This window comes from Rhinoderma darwinii, chromosome 4 (assembly GCF_050947455.1).
Source record: "Rhinoderma darwinii isolate aRhiDar2 chromosome 4, aRhiDar2.hap1, whole genome shotgun sequence".
In the NCBI taxonomy this organism is placed as follows: Eukaryota; Metazoa; Chordata; class Amphibia; order Anura; family Rhinodermatidae; genus Rhinoderma; species Rhinoderma darwinii.
This window is the reverse complement of record NC_134690.1, coordinates 282,896,990-282,913,748: the sequence shown is the minus strand read 5'-3', so window position 1 is coordinate 282,913,748 and position 16,759 is coordinate 282,896,990. Positions and strand designations below refer to the sequence as shown.

At 42.5% G+C, this 16,759-nt stretch overlaps 1 protein-coding gene across 2 annotated transcripts in view; it reads left to right on the top strand.

Moving 5' to 3' along the window:
• SFT2D1 (SFT2 domain containing 1) overlaps positions 1 to 16,759 on the top strand; it is an 87,576-nt gene that overhangs the window by 53,311 nt on the left and 17,506 nt on the right. For both annotated transcript variants that reach the window (XM_075864334.1, XM_075864332.1), the window contains exons 5-7: positions 251 to 286; positions 4,305 to 4,363; positions 12,391 to 12,420. In XM_075864334.1, coding sequence (XP_075720449.1) covers positions 251 to 286; positions 4,305 to 4,363; positions 12,391 to 12,420 — 125 coding nt within the window. The remainder of the gene's footprint in view (positions 1 to 250; positions 287 to 4,304; positions 4,364 to 12,390; positions 12,421 to 16,759) is intronic.

The window sequence follows — 16,759 nt, the reverse complement described above, 5'->3', positions numbered from 1 at the left end:
ATTTACGACTGAAACGAGGCAGCTGTTTTCTCCTGAAAACAGTCTGTCTTTTCAGACGTAAATGCCTGCTATCGTGTGCATATACCCTTACACTTTATTGTGAGCCGTCTGTCTATAGGCTTTGTCATTTTCTAGATTCTTCATAGTTTTTATTTGGCAACAGATTAGACTTTATGTATTTTTGAATAATGAATATGAATTATTTATTCTTGTTTTTGTTTTATTGCATTCTTTTTATATTTCTTAACAGCTCTGTTTGATCTGTACTTTGTGCGCTGTATTTTGGGTAAGTTTAAACATTCTATATGTATATTATTTAATACGGTTTAGTACCATTTTTTTTTTTGACCATACAGCCTCCTCAGTATTAACCCTGATAAGGATGCAGCCTATTTAGACCCTTTAAAAGCTATTCACACTTTTTGTAATTTATTTATTCAAACATTTTCTACTTTAAAAAAAAACAGCTTTTGGCTGGGTTCTCACACAGTTTTTTGACAGGGAAACAGCGCCGCCAAACTTTTGCCAAAAACCGGTTGAAAATGCCTCCCATTGATTTCAATGGGAGGCAGGGGCTGTTTTCTCCAGCGAGCGGTAAAATAGGCTCGCGGGAGAAAGAAGGGACATGCCCTATCGCGGGAGAAACAAGGGACATGCTCTATCTTCGCGCGGTTACGCCTCTGACCTCCCATTGACATCAATGACAGTGCTTGTTTTTTGAGCCAAACAGGAGTGGATACAAAAGAGTGAAGACATATCAGTCTTAGGGCCTGTTCACATCAGCGTTGTCTTTCCGTTGAGGGGTTCGGTCAGGGGAACCCCTCAACAGAAAGGCAAACGGAAACCATAGCTTACTTTTGCATCACCTTTGTTCTCAATAGTGACGGATACTTTGCTAACGGTTTCCGTTTGTCACCGTAGTGAAAGGGTTCTATTTTTTTTTTTTTACTGAATCAGTGCAGTCTACTTCAGCCTTGTGATTCCAGCCTAATAAAAAATCCCCTTTTCTATGAGGTCTGTGCACATCCGCGTCAGAGGGTCTGTCCATGGCGGAAGCCCTGGTAAGACTACGTCAACAAATTATTATTATTTTTTAATATTATGGCTCTTGGAATGCGATGACATGCTTATTTTTTATTTATTTATTTTTTCTCTCTAAGGCTATGGTCACACGGGGTATTTTGCCGAGTTTTTTGACGCGGAAACCGCGTCGCAAAACTCGGCAGAAACGGCCCGAGAACGCCTCCCATTGATTTCAATGGGAGGCGTCGGCGTCTTTTTCCCGCGAGCAGTAAAACTGCCTCGCGGAAAAAGAAGCGACATGCCCTATCTTCGGGCGCTTCCGCCTCCGACCTCCCATTGACTTCAATGGGAGGCAGGAGAAAGCGTATATCTCGCTGTTTTATGCCCGCGGCGCTCAATGGCCGCGGGCGAAAAACGGCGCGATAATTGCTGTTCACACGGAGTATTTTGGGGGAGGAATATCTGCCTCAAAATTCCGTTTGGAACTTTGAGGCAGATATTCCTCCCCCAAAATACTCCGTGTGAACATAGCCTAAATGCTTTTATTGTGCAAAAATACTAAAACGTTGAAAAAAATAATTTGGTATCCTATTCGTTTTGATTAGTAGAATAATATTAATGCATTATTTATACCACATGGTAAAGAGTATGGGGGCAAACTGACAGTCCCCCGGAGCCTGCTCTAGAAGGGAAGGATTGAGCGTTTTGATTTTGATTTTATTTTATTTTTGGTCCTCATTACAGAAAAGCCAGAGGCATCTAGCAACAGCTTAGGCTTTGTTCACACTAGTGTCATGGCTTCCATTATGAAGGGATTTAGTTATATTTAGTTATATGGCCAGCTTTGGATGTATATAATTTTAATTTCGTTTTGTTAACACATAGTAAAAGCACATGATTTATGTAAAAACTGTTCAAATAACCATCACAGGTGTAGTTTCAGGGGACATAAAGCCCTAACTGAAATTCAACCCACACAACCTGGTACTTTTATCATATTTAGGAAACCTAAATATAAAGCCAAACTCAATATATATCATTAGGAAGTGTAAAAAAAATGCCCCATCTAATTTACTTAGAATGACTTCAGGCTCTCCATATGCTGCCGTTAGCGCTGTAAAACTTTCTGGTTAGAGATGTGCGAACCGAAACGGCCGAACTTTGGTATGAATTTGTTTAGGCTGAACCTGATAAAATTGCTAATATAAAGATGGTGTCCGCCACTTGGCAGAGAGGAGGAAGGATCATATGACTTGAGGCCAGCTCATAATGTCTTGTAAACCGATTTCCCAGCCAATCAGGAGGCAGTATGCTCCACCACCCATTTTAGGCAGAGCAGCATAGCAGAAGATCATCTCTGTGACCGAGAGATACGCAGTGAACATGAGTCACAAAACTTCTAGATCGGACCAGTACTGAGCAGGAGAAGAACAGTGAAACGTGCGTGTGTGTTGGTTACGCTGTGCTGGGCTTTACTGGCTTATGTACATTCACTGACAGTGTATCGCATCCCAATTGAAATCGCCTTCACATCACACAGCAAATCTGCTTTTTTCAAAACGAGCGTACAGTAATTTCAGTACAGTAATTGGCGATGGCACTGAAAAGTGGACAGAGCGTTTGTTCATCGCCCAATCATTCAGCTCCATTTTTAATGCGCAGAATTGAATCTCTTGGCCTGTTGTGTGCATTTTTTAAAAATACTATACAGAAATCGCAGTGAAAAGCAGTGGCGTTGGACATTAGTGTTTGTCCATCGCACAATTAATTTAGTATTAATTGTTACTGTGCAACATAAAATATCTCGGCCTGTTGTTCGCATTTTTTCAAATACCCTACCGAAATTGCTGTTAGTGCTTCACAGAGCGCCATATGCCCAGTACTAATAACAGCAGCACAGAGTTGTTCATCCTCCAGTGGGCATGTTATTTTGGAGGATACGACTGGTGTGGACTGGTTGTTCTCGCGCTCCGTCATCTCAGGAGTACTCTGACGCTATGACTTTTAGCCAGGATTCTGTGGATTCCTGCTCTCCACAGTTACTTGGCACGCTTATAGAAGCCTTTCCCATTCCGTCATCTGTCCTCACTACGCCCTCCAAGTGGTGTGCCACCTTTTATCCTAAGAGCCAGCACCCGGGGGGCTACGGATAAGGAAGATACTCAACAACATAGTGATGATGAGAAGTTGTTTGACTGTCCGCTTTTAGTGTGTTGTGGGGGTGGTAGCTGTGGTGGTATTTGCAGTTATGGAGGTGTATATGGTGAGGGGGTGGGGTTCAAGTAGCCCATGAGACATCAAAACAGACTGAAAGAAGTGGTGGGGATGATGGTGATGTTTAGGTAACGAGGTGGCAAAGACCTCGTCCGAGGAGGGTGGTATTGATGGTACTGGCTGTGATAAAGAGATGAGCACAGGTAGGGCCAGAACATCTGCAACATGTTCCAGGGTTAGGCCTGCTGCAGCTCCGGAGCAGGTGACTGCGACAGAATAAAGCCTGCCAGAAGAGGGGCAAGCTCGGGTGGTGGTGGAAATAGTAGCTCTTTACGGTACTTTGCCATGTGGCAATTCTTCTGTATGTTCCTAGAGGAACAAAACATGGCACAGTGCTGAATCTGCAAGTAGAAAGTAAGGCGTGGCCAGGGCACAAATGTAGGAACTGCTGCTCTACGTAAAGACGTGAAGCAGCATCACACGACAATCTAATTTCCCTCCAATATGATAAAGACCTTTCTGCTGCTGCTCCAAATCCCTGTCATCAGTCAAGTAGCCAGGCCTCCTCTACAGGCAGTCGTGTTATCTAGTGATACTCCTTCCGCGGTCCGCTAGTTGAGTACCCCTGGTGTAGAAGTTTGTATGTAAAATGGGACTGTTCAGTCAGCTGATTATATATGCACAGTACATGCTGCTTCCGAATTACTGTACTGCCAGGACATTTGATCTGCATGGGCTCAGATACTCCTGCTTCTAAACAGGCCACTGCATGCATTTGAACTATTACACCAATCGGCATATTCTAGAAAGTGTCATAGTCTAAATAATATTGTAAAAATGTAAAGGAATTTTTTTTTAAACAGTTTTTATTGGTAGGCAGGTTAAAGGGATTTTACAGTCCTAAAAGTAATGTCCCATCCTCTGGATGGGCCATCAATACCTAATTGGTGGAAGTCCAACTGTCGGAGCTAATTATCCATATGCTGCCAGTGGAGGGTCTTGCATGAGATTTCCAAATGCTTTGGATGTACTTGCCTAATTGTTTTTTTCTGCACTTCATTCCTCAGTGGGAAAAGAAAGGCTTGGCGGTTCTCTTTTGTATTTTGCAATTCCTAGCAATGACCTGGTAAGTATTTTTTTATTTTTTTTGCCATTAAACACTTGGGAGTCGTACTTATACTTTGAGAATTAATTTTCATGTATTTCCCTTTTTTTTTCTTTTTTTGGGTAGGTTTATTTTTAGAAAATCTGTTTTCGAGAAAATGTTAAATGGACACTAACTTTTCAAACCACTTATGCTAATCTAATAGTATACCCGATTATAGAACAACTTTTAGTTTTATCCATGCAAACTATGTGTGAAGTTGCTACCACTAGGTGTCTCCCTTCCTGTAATCTGCTGTCCACCCCTGTTGTCAAGCAAAATTGACGGCTGCAGAAAGTGGGAGGTGTCATTCACTGCCTGCAACTTCAAGTCGTGGGGGGAGCAGAGTGAGAGGCACAGGCTGCTTGTAAGATTTGTCACCAGAGTGCTCCGTTCACAGCTACACTGCTCGTCATGGCTGTATAATGTGTCGTCCCCACCACGCTGCTGCGGCTTCTTCATATGTGTGCAGTGTATACTTGACAGCTTTTAGGCTCTTTCCACTATCATAGGAAAAAACTGAGAATTAGAGAGCATGCAGAGGGAAAAACTGCTAAATAATGAAATTCAATTGGTTTTTATTTTTCAAAAAGTACAATGCAGAAGTATACATCATCCCAATGATAGTCTCACGGTATTGTATAAAGAACACCGAAAAAGTTAGGTACACCTTAACCCCTTCCCGCTCCTTGACGTACTATTACGTCATGGCAGCTGTATCGTTCGCGCTCCATGCCGTAATAGTACGTCTCGGGAGTAACGGCCGTTTCGGCCGTCCTCCCGACACATACAGGAGCTGTGACGCTGCTGTCTTGTTCAGCAGCTGTCACAGCTCCTACAGCGGGGACCGATCGCTGTGTCCCCGCTGATTAACCCCTTAAAAGCCGCGTTCTATAGAGATCGCGGCTTTTTAGGGGTTAAGCTGCCATCGCCGGCCTGCTACGCGATAGCGGCCGGCGATGGTGACTATGGCAACCGGACACCAAACAATGGCGTCCGGCTATGCCATAGACTGAAGCCTAGTGGGTCCTGACAACGTCAGGACCCACTATGCTTGCTGTCAGTGAGTAGCTGACAGTTCTAATACACTGCACTACGCATGTAGTGCAGTGTATTAGAATAGCGATCAGGGCCTCCTGCCCTCATGTCCCCTAGTGGGACAAAGTAATAAAGTAAAAAAAAAGTTAAAAAAAGATGTGTAAAAATAAGAAAATAAAAGTTTTAAAAGTAATAAAAGTAAAAGTCCCACTTTTTCCCTTATCAGGCCTTTATTATTAATAAAAATATATAAACAAACAAATAAACTATACATAATTGGTATCGCCGCGTCCGTAACGGCCTGAACTACAAAATTATTTTGTTATTTATCCCGCACGGTGAACGCCGTAAAAAAAAATATTAATAAACCGTACCACAATCACAATTGTTTGGTCACTTCACCTCCCAAAAAATGGAATAAAAAGAGATCAAAAAGTCGCATGTACCTAAAAATGGTACTGATGGAAAATACAGTTCGTTACGCAAAAAATAAGTCCTCGCACGGCTTTATTGATTGAAAAATAAAAACGTTCTGGCTCTTAGAATAAGGTAACACAAAAAGTGAATGATTGTTTACAAAACGTATTTTATTGTGCAAACGCCATAAGACATAAAAAAAAACTATAAACATCTGGTATCGCCGTAATCGTATCGCCACGCTGAATAAAGTGAATATGTCATTTATAGCGCACGGTGAACGCTGTAAAAAAAAAAGTATACAAAAACAATAGTAGAATTGCTGTTTGTTAGTCACCACGCCACCTAAAAATGGAATAAAAACTGATCAAAAAGCCGCATGCACCCCATGAAAACTACAATGGATTCCTCAAGGGGTCTAGTTTCCAAATTGGGGTCACTTTTGGGGGGTTTCCAATGTTTTGGCACCACAAGACCTCTTCAAACCGGACATGGTGCCTAATAAAAAAGAGGGCTCAAAATCCGCTAGGTGCTCCTTTGCTTCGGAGGCCGGTGCTTCAGTCCATTACCGCCCGAGGGCCACATGTGGGATATTTCTCTAAACTGCAGAATCTGGGCAATAAGTATTGAGTTGCGTTTCTCTGATAAATCCTTTTGTGTTATAAAAAAAATGGTATAAAAAGAGTAAATGTCACCTCTACTTTGCTCTAAATTTCTGTGAAACACCTAAAGGGTTCATAAACTTTCTAAATGCTGTTGTGAATACTTTGAGGGGTCTAGTTTCTAAAATGGGGTGTTTGATAGGGGTTTCTAATATATGGGCCCCTCAAAGCAACTTCAGAAATGAACTGGAACCTAAAAAAATAAATAAATGAGGCAATACTTCGCTTCTTACATTATACTGATAATGAGCCGTGCCCACTCCGAGATGACCCCAGTTTTGACCGTTTGTATAAACGGAGACCCCTATTAGACCGTTCCAGTGCCCGGTTTTCCCAAGCATACACCCCCGAGAAGTGTTTTTCTATTGATGAGTCCCTGGTACATTTTAAAGGGAGGGTTCAATTCCGCCAGTACCTGCCAGGTAAGAGGGCAAGGTATGGCGTGAAGATGTATAAGCTGCGAGAGTGCATCAGGGTATACCTACAGATTTAGGATATATGAAGGAAAGGCCACCCCCAAACCAGACTGCATCCTGGACTACAATAGGTACATGGGAGGGATGGACTTGTCAAATCAAGTCCTGAAGCCCTACAGCGCCATGCGGTGAGGTATAAGAAGCTGGCCGGGCACATCATACAGATGGCTTTGTACAATGCGTATGTGCTACGTCGATGTGCAGGCCAGAGGGGAACTTTCCTGGAATTTCAAGATCTAATCTTTAGGGACCAGGAAGGGGGGGCGCATCGTACCAGGGCAACACTTTCCAGGAGAAGGTCCCCAAACCGGTGGAAAGGGAAAGAGTCAAAAGAGGTGCAGAGTCTGCTATAAGAGGGGGATAAGGAAGAACACAATATACCAATGTGACACGTGGCCCGAAAAACCAGGGCTCTGTATAAAAGATTGTTTTAAAATGTATCATACATCCCTTGATTTTCAATTTACCCTGATGCACTCCGCACAGCTTACCCCCCTCATCTTTCCCTTCTGAGCCCTGCCGTATGCCCAGGCAGCTGATAACAGCCACATGTAGGGTATTGTCGTACCCAGGAGAACCCACATTACAATTTAAGGGGTGTATATCTCCGGTGGCGCATGCTGGGCACACTATATTGGACACTGAAATGGCATATACATATATAAAATTGCAAATCTCACACTGCACCATCTGCTGCGCATTATCTTTTACACAGTACCTGTGGGGTCAAAATGCTCACTACACCTCTAGATGAATGTCTTAAGGGGTGTAGTTTTTAAAATGGGGTCACTTCTCGGGGGTTTCAACTGTACTGGTACCTCAGGGGCTTCTGCACACATGACTTAGCACCAGAAAAGCTCCAGTAGGCCAAATGGTGGTCCTTTCCTTCTGAGCCCTCCCATGGGCCCAAAGGGCAGTTTATCACCACAAATGGGGTATTGCCGCACTAAGGACAAATTGGGCAACAAAATGGGGTATGTTGTTCCCTGTGAAAATAAGAAATTTTGATCAAAAATGACATCTTATTGGAAAAAATATAATTTTTTTCATTTCACAGCCCAATTCAAATAGGTGCTGTGAAAAAACTGTGCGGTCAAAATGATAACAAAAACCATAAATGAATTCCTTGAGGGGTGTAGTTTCCAAAATGGGGTCACTTCTGGTGGGTTTCCATTGCTTTGATACCTCTGGGGCTCTGCAAATGCAACATGGCACCCGAAAACCAATCCAGCAAAATCTGGACTCCAACAAACACATAGCGCTCCTTTCCGTCTGAGCCCTCCCATGGGCCCAAACGGCAGTTTATCACCACAAATGGGGTATTGCCGCACTAAGGACAAATTGGGCAACAAAATGGGGTATGTTGTTCCCTGTGAAAATAAGAAATTTTGATCAAAAATGACATCTTATTGGAAAAAATATAATTTTTTTCATTTCACAGCCCAATTCAAATAGGTGCTGTGAAAAACCTGTGCGGTCAAAATGATAACAAAAACCATAAATGAATTCCTTGAGGGGTGTAATTTCCAAAATGGGGTCACTTCTGGTGGGTTTCCATTGTTTTGATACCTCAACGCCTCTTCAAACCTGGCATGCTGCCTAAAATATATTCTAATAAAAAAGAGGCCTCAAAATGCACTAGGTGCTTCTTTGCTTCTAGGGCTTGTGTTTTAGTCCACGAGCGCAGTAGGGCCACATGTGGGACATTTCTAAAAACTGCAGAATCTGGACAATACATATTTAGTAGTGTTTCTCTGGTAAAACCTTCTCTGTTACTAAAAAAAAATTGAATAAAATTGAAATTCAGCAGAAAAAATGAAATTTGCAAATTTAATTTCCACTTTGCTTTAATTCCTGTGAAATGCCTGAAGGGTTAAAAAACTTTCTATATGCTGTTTTGAATACTTTGAGGGGTCTAGTTTTTAAAATGGGGTGTTTTATGGGGGTTTCTAACACATAGTCCCCTCAAATCCACTTCAGAACTGAACTGGCACCTTCAAAAAAAGGCTTTTGAAATTTTCTTAAGAATATGAGAAATTGCTGTTTATGTTCTAAGCCTTGTAACGTCCAAGAAAAATAAAAGAATGTTCAAAAAACGATGCCAATCAAAAGTAGACATATGGGAAATGTGAACTAGTAACTATTTTGGGTGGTATAACCGTCTGTTTTTCAAGCAGATGCATTTAAATTCTGAAAAATGCTATTTTTTGTAAATTTTCTCTAAATTTTGCAATTTTTCACAAATAAAGACTGAATATATCGACCAAATTTTACCACGAACATGAAGCCCAAAGTGTCACGAGAAAACAATCTCAGAATCGCTTGGATAGGTTTAAGCATTCCGACGTTATTACCACATAAAGTGAAATATGTCAGATTTGAAAAATGGGCTCTGAGCCTTAAGGCCCAAACTAGGCTGCGTCCTTAAGGGGTTAAGCATAACTGATCCATTCATTAAAGACCAGCGCTATAACCAGCAATATTAACCTGTGGGTTAATATTCGAGCTATGGTTATCCCCTTACTGGCTAAATATATATATACTCGTATATCTCTATCAAGCAAAAGAATTGAGGCAGCTATCTAAAGTAGTGGATGAAAAAAAAGGTGTGTTTATTCACCCCAGAGGCAGGCAATGTTTCGATCCGGCTTACTGGGATCTTTGTCAAGCCTTGAGAAAGATCCCAGTAAGGCTGTTCGAAACGTTGCCTGCCTGTGGGGTGAATAAACGCCTTTTTTTTTTTTCATCCACTACTTTGGATAGCTGTCTCAATTCTTTTGCTTGCTGTTTATCTGAGGGCTCTTAGCCTGAGCCTAGGAGGAGTTGCACCCACCACTGGAGCTCTACTGCTTTCCTATTTTTTTTTTCTATATCTATCTGTATAACATTTTTTATTTTATGTTCTATATGGCGGAAGTCAGGTGGGGGGAGTATAGAGCGGGTTCATGTAGTGCCATCTTAGTACTTCTATAAGGCCCTGCCGGAGGTGTCATATGAGTGTACATGAGGAATAACTATATCTGGCCATTATATCACTTGTATTCATTTTTTAATTTTTTTTTAGCTAATTTTCCCTGAGCCTCACTGCTTTCATGTCTCCTATACACTGCACACATTGGGGAGGAGGATCTCCTCTCCTCTTCTCTATCTCTTAGTAGCACGCCCTAAAGAAACAGCAGCAACATGGAGAAGATTATACAGTAGTAATGAGCAGTGTGTGTAGCTGAGAATCCAGAGAGGTGCGAGCACTTCAGAAGCTGTAGCAACGTGTGTGTCTCTACCTCTTTCTCACTCTGCTCCTGCTCCTTCCTCCCTCTCTGCTCCCCATAGACTTCTATGAGCAGTAGAAGTATGTAACTTGATCCTTCAGTGAGCTGATAATTCATCTCATCTTGAGGAGATGGATTTAGTAGTAAATTTAGAGTGAGTGAACAGTTAGAGAGGGGATGAATAACTTGATATTGGGAGACCTCATTTTAGTGTAATAGGATGTTTTACAAAGTTTCTTATTGGATTATACTATTGATTTATGCTAAGTTTTTGTTGAAACGACAGTGTCTATTTTGGCAGATAAGTTTTAATTCCATCCCCCTCCCTTTTATTTTACTTCTTGCAATGTAACAAAAAGAGTTACCACTTAGAAACAACTTGCAAGGAGGTTAACTGTTGCTAGCAGAAGTTATGAGAGTAAATCCAGGCAAAAAACATTAAAAAAAACAACTAAACTTTAATGTAGCGTGAAAATGTTCTCTACTTTTCTGCCATCAATGATCAATGTGTTCAGATCCTTTTAAAATCTATCCTACAGATAAGCTAAAAGTCTATAGTTGGAAAGTGCTTGGGCCTTGTCAGATTGGCATCAACAGAAAACAGTCCGGTTCGCAAAAATAGACCAGAATGGGGGCATGCTGTGCGTTTTTCTCTCTGTGAATGAAAACTTGTGCGTATTGATAGCCCCATTGAATTGCATGAGTCAGTGTGCTGTCGGTTGTTCAGACGGGTAGCACACGGATGAGAAATACATTAGGCTATGTTCACACCTGTGTCAGTGTGTTCCATTGTTCTGCTCTGTCAGAGGAGCATAACAAGGTAATAACGGAAGCAAAGTTTCTGTTGCATGACGGATGCTATTGGCAGCAGATGGAACCCATGGACTTTAATGGGTTCCGACAGCTTTCGGTTGAGGTGTCCATTGTTTTACCAGATATAATAGCACAGCATGCTGCGCTATGGTCTCCGGTAATCTTGGCCGGATCTGCGATTGAGGCCCTTAACGAAGCCTCCAACGCTGATGTAAACGAGGCCTAACGCCTCATTCACACGACAGGGTCCGAGTGTCGGCCGATAAAATCGTCCGTTTTGGGCCGTTTTTCCCGGCCGGTTTGCATCCGTTCTGGGTCGTGTTTGCCGTTTTTAACGGCCGATTTTGTCCCGTTTTGCATTCGTTTTTTCCCTGTCCGTTTTAAAATCTGATGAATTTCATTTAAATTTGTTGCCAAACACAGCCCCCTGGTGGGAATGCCACCCAGCCCCCTGGTGGGAATGCCACCCAGCCCCCTGGTGGGAATGCCACCCAGCCCCCTGAAGGCAGTGCCGCCATACCCGCCCCTTTCCAGGAGAAGTCACTGACTTCAATGTCCATATATGGACAGTTTAGTCACTCGCTTCTCCTGTAGCGCAATCCCCGGCCACGGGGTCGGGGATTCCGCTTCAGAAGTGAGTGACGTCGCTGTGTCCATATATGGACAGAGTAGTCACTCACTTCTCCTGTAGCGGAATCCCCAATCCCCGTCCGGGGATTGAAGATTCAGACTTCTACAGGGAGAGCAAAAAAAGACCCTCCTCCTCCTCACATGCACTCTGCACTATGAGGAGAAGGAGGAGAGAGCGTGCGAGCGACGGAAGACACGGCCATCACTCGGGACACATTCCGTTGATGGCCGTGTATTACCCGGCCCCATAGACTTCTATGGGAGCCAGGCGGCCGGGTAAACGGCTGAAAATAGGGCATGTCCCATTTTTTGACTGCCAGGTTTCCCGGGCCGTCCAAAAATCGGTCGTGTGAATAGCCCCATTAGGGGTCTATTGTTCCTAATGCATCCGGGTAACGGCCGTTTTATGAACGGCCGTCACCCGGCCGGGAAACCCTGTCGTGTGTATAAGGGCTTAGTGTGTATTGGGCCTTTTATAGAGGACCTCTCTGCTCTCCTGACGTGTCTGTTTTAGTAAATACTTTCAAGTAATACTTGTAAATACTTCCCTAGAAAATAACAATTCTGGAGCATCTTTTCTCCTAAAAATATATAAATAAATTGACAACTCAGTTTTTTCTTTTTTGTTTATCTATTTATTTTTTTCATTTATTTTTTTCATGTGTGAGCATTGTGTGAAGTAATTTTGCTTGCTTGTATTCTAGGTACAGCCTCTCTTTTATTCCCTTTGCAAGGTAAGTGCATAATCTTTTCAGAACATAGAACATTAGTAATGTATACAAATTCTTCAGTGTGTTTTTATTATTGTTTCCCCTATTTGACTTCAATTGTGAAAACAAAGGCATTAACCCATTAGTAACCGCCCCATAGTGTTTTTACGGCGTCCACTAACGGGCTTTATTCCGATGCAATAGCCTTTTATACGTCGCTGCATTTGAATAAATAAACCGAGCAGGGGGCCGTTAAATCTCTCAGCTACCAGATTAGTATCACTCTCACTCGTTTAACCCCTCAGATGCGGCGCTCAATAGCGAGCGCCGCATCGCAGTTGTTTTGAAGAGAGGGAGGGAGCTCCATCTCATCCTACTGACACCCAGCGATAAGATCGCCAAGTTTCTGTGTCTCCGATGGCAGCCGGTGGCCTAATAAAGGCCCACAGGTCTGCCTGTAGTGTATGCCTGCTAGGTCATGAAAAACCCACTTTTCCCCCTAACAAACTGCTTTTATTATTCAAAAACAAAATAAAGTTAAAAAAGTTCCGCATATGTGGTATTGCCGCGTCCGTAACAACCCCGCCTATAAAGCTATTACATTATTTAACCTGCACGGTGAAAGTCGTAAAAAAATAAATAAAAAACAATTCAAAAATTTCTATTTTCTTTGAATCCAGCCTTAAAGGAACAGTGTCATCACAAATAATTTTTTTATATGTTAAAGATGTTAGTGCTTTAATAAAAACGTTTATTTTCATTTGTGTGTTTGTGTTTTACTGTTTCTTATTTTTACACTTTTTCTTCCCTATGGGGGCTGCCATTTTTTGTTCCATTTCTGTGTGTGTCGATTAACGACACACACAGACATGGAACACGGCAGCCACAGTCCCATAGGGACTGCGAACGGCTCCCGTCCCATTGACTGCCGTGTACGGCGTCTGTGGGAACTGCGCATGCGCCGCTCCCACACAGTCCTATTCGAAATTGGCGCCGTCCGGCGCCATTTTCCTGTGGACCGGAAGTCGCGGCCGGACAGTAATATTACTACTTCCGGTCGCGGCTTCCGGACTTGTGCACATGGAACAGCGGCAGCAAAGGGAGCGGACGGGCCGGAGGGAGCCGCGGCGGCAGGAGCAGGTAAGAGATTTCAATGTATGTTAGTGTTTGTGTGTGTTTACTACTGTATGTAAACCTACTACACTGTGGGTTACCTCAAAAAATGGCGACACACAGTGTAGGAGGTTAAACCTTTCAAACCCCTCGTTTATCCCGGCACTAGCCAGGATAAAGGAGGGGGGGATGCTGAGAGCTCACTAGAGCGAGGGCTTTTAACCCAATGTTGCAATGCTGCAATTTTGGGAACAGCTCCATCTAGTGACCAAAAATGGGTAGTATTATAAATTAGAAATAATTTATAATATTACATGGACTCATGCAAAAAAATAAAAAAAATTTGAACAATGTTTAATCACCCACACACTAAATGTTTAATTTTTTAAAAAAAAACATGTTTTTCTGGCAACACCATCCCTTTAAAAAAGATGTGATCAAAAAGTCAAATCTACTCAAAAATGGTACCGATAAAAACTACAAGTCGCCCCGCAAAAAAAAGCCCTCATACAATTGCATTGGCGAAAAACCAAAAAAAGTTATGGCTCTTCAAATATGGGGACACAAACAAATCATTTTTGAAAAAAAGTGTTTTTACTGTGTAAAAGTAGTAAAACATACAAAACCGATACAAATTTAGTATTGTTGGTTGCAATCGTAACAACCCGCTGAATAAAGTTATTGTTATTTATACCACACGGTAAACGGCGTAAATTTAAGACGCAAAAAAGTGGCGAAATTGCTGGGTTTTTTCCTATTCCCCCCCCCCCCAAAAAAGTTAATTAAAAGTTAATCAATAAATTCTATGTACCCAAAAATGGCGCTATTAAAAATTACAACTTGTCCCGCAAAAAACAAGACCTTATACAGTTATGTCAATGCAAAAATAAAAAAGTTATAGCCCTTTGAATGAGACGATGGAAAAACGTAATAAATGGCTTGGTCATTAAGGGGTTAATAAGCTACAAAAAAAACTGTTTTTTTTTTTTCCATGCAGTACGTGACATGGTTTTCTATAGAAACCTGACAATCCCATTATGAGTCAATGGAATCCATTACATAATGGATCGCAACAGATCGAGCATTTCCGGTTGTGGCCCCTATGTTTGGTTCCATTATACAGTCTAACTAAGGGTCCTTTTACACAGGCAGATTCTGCCGGTAGTGAGTGCGGATCAGTGAAGTTGATCAGCGCTCATTTAGCTTCATGTACATGGAGCAATCATCGGTATTGTGTATGACCGAACAATTGTTAGGCCGGATTCGCACGAGCGTGTTCTGTCCGTGATATACGGAGGTCTGCCGCATTTCCCAGACCAAACACAGTGCAGGGAGCCGGGCTCCTAGCATCATCGTTATCCATGACGCTAGGAGTCCCTGCCTCTCTGCGGAATTACTGTCCCGTATTGAAAACATGTTTTCAGTACGGGATAGTTTTCCCGCAGCGACTCCTAGCGTCATAGATGATAAGAGCCCAGCTCCCTGCTGTGTGCTCAGTCTGGGAAATACTGCCGACATATGGACCGTATATCCCGGACTGAACACGCTTGTGTGAATCCGGCCCTAGTGTTTACATTCTGAGCATACAGTTTTGTTATTATCGGCAGCGTGTACCGGTTTACATGTGGGCGTGTGCTGCCGACAACTGATACGTATTTTATGCAGGCATACAAAACAATCAGCCGGCAAACAAGCTAGCTGGGCATGCTTACACGGGACAATATTTGGGAGTGTGTTCGACCATGTAAAAGAGCCCCTTGAGAGAAGGGCTATTCAGTGACTTCACGCATAATTGTACTTCTATTACTTTCTATGGAGAACAAAAAAACGTAGCCACGTGTAGTACTCAAGTTCAGTGTATAACTGTATGAGGTAAGTTCCAATCCTGACTAGTGGTAGCTGCATGCAGCCAGCACATATTATTGGATCCATTTAGTTAAAGACAAAATGGTATTAAAGGGTGGCTATTCACTTGGCCAAACCTGCTGATTTTCCGTTTCTAGTGTAAGAAGGATCTGGCATGTTAGATTTTAACCCTTCCCGCACGAGGACGCGACTGTACGGTAGGTTACTTGCTGCACTAGGACGTACAGTTACTGAACTGTTCCCAGAGCTCACTGTCATAAGTGTCCTGGACCCGGGAGTTCAGCTGTTCCCGGCAGCTGACACTCCCCTGTCACCAGGAATGGACCCATCATAGCGGTCCAAAACCGGCAATTGCTGTGATTAGAGGATCTGACCAGATTCACCGATCACAGTGCATTTAAGTCTACTAAAAGTACCGGGAACGGTTTTAAAGTCTGGGAATGGTAACTCCCTATGTCTTGTCCCATGTGGCCGGGCGATGGACCAATAGCAATGGTCCATTGCCTGGCGATTGGTGGGTCTGTTCAGACCCACCCACCAACCACTGATCTCTTTTTCACCCGCCCTGGGGATAATTGCACTGAGACTGTGACGTTTTGTCTGTCTCTCAGAGTAGAAGAAAAAAAAATTAACTTATTCCATGCCTCCCATCACATCCTCTCTGTTCCTAGTGTCTGACCCCACCACCTCTGAGTGTTTAAGGAGGAAACTTTTTTTATTTTATTTTTTCATCATGCACTAAAAAAAAATTGATTTAGTTGTCTAGCTAGTCTACGTCAATTAGTTGGGTCAGTTAGTCAGCGTCAAGCCGTTGTCAATGTCAATTAGTCGCATCAGTGTCCCTTTCTTATCAATTTGTCACAGTCAGTCAGTTGTCAGTCCATCAGCGTTCGTCCTTTAGCTTGTCAGTTCATCAGCACCAATCTATCGCGTCCGTGGCAATCTGTCACCGTCAATTAGTCACGTCAGTCCTTTTAGCTTGTTACTAACCGACAACTTGACAGACTAAGTGTTATGAAAAAAACAAAAAACTTAGTGTTTTGTGTGAAAAATAAAATCTCTGTTATACGACAGTTTTACAGTTCACAGAGCTACGTGTAAAAAAATAAATACAAATTATATATATATATATATATATATATATATATATATATATAGTGAGACAGTGACAGGTAAAGTCATTGAGGGAAGGTACATTTCCCCTAGAATCCTGTCATATGTATCCTAGGCTCCAGGGAATGAGTAGTTCTTGCAATAGAAAGCTCTAGCTTTCCAATCTCTGCTTAAGGAAAAGCCGGAATAAGGGCCTGGAGTTGGATTGGAGAAGAGCAGGGCGGGTTCCCCAATCCCTAGTCCATCTCTGTTTGTAGGACAAGGCTGCTGC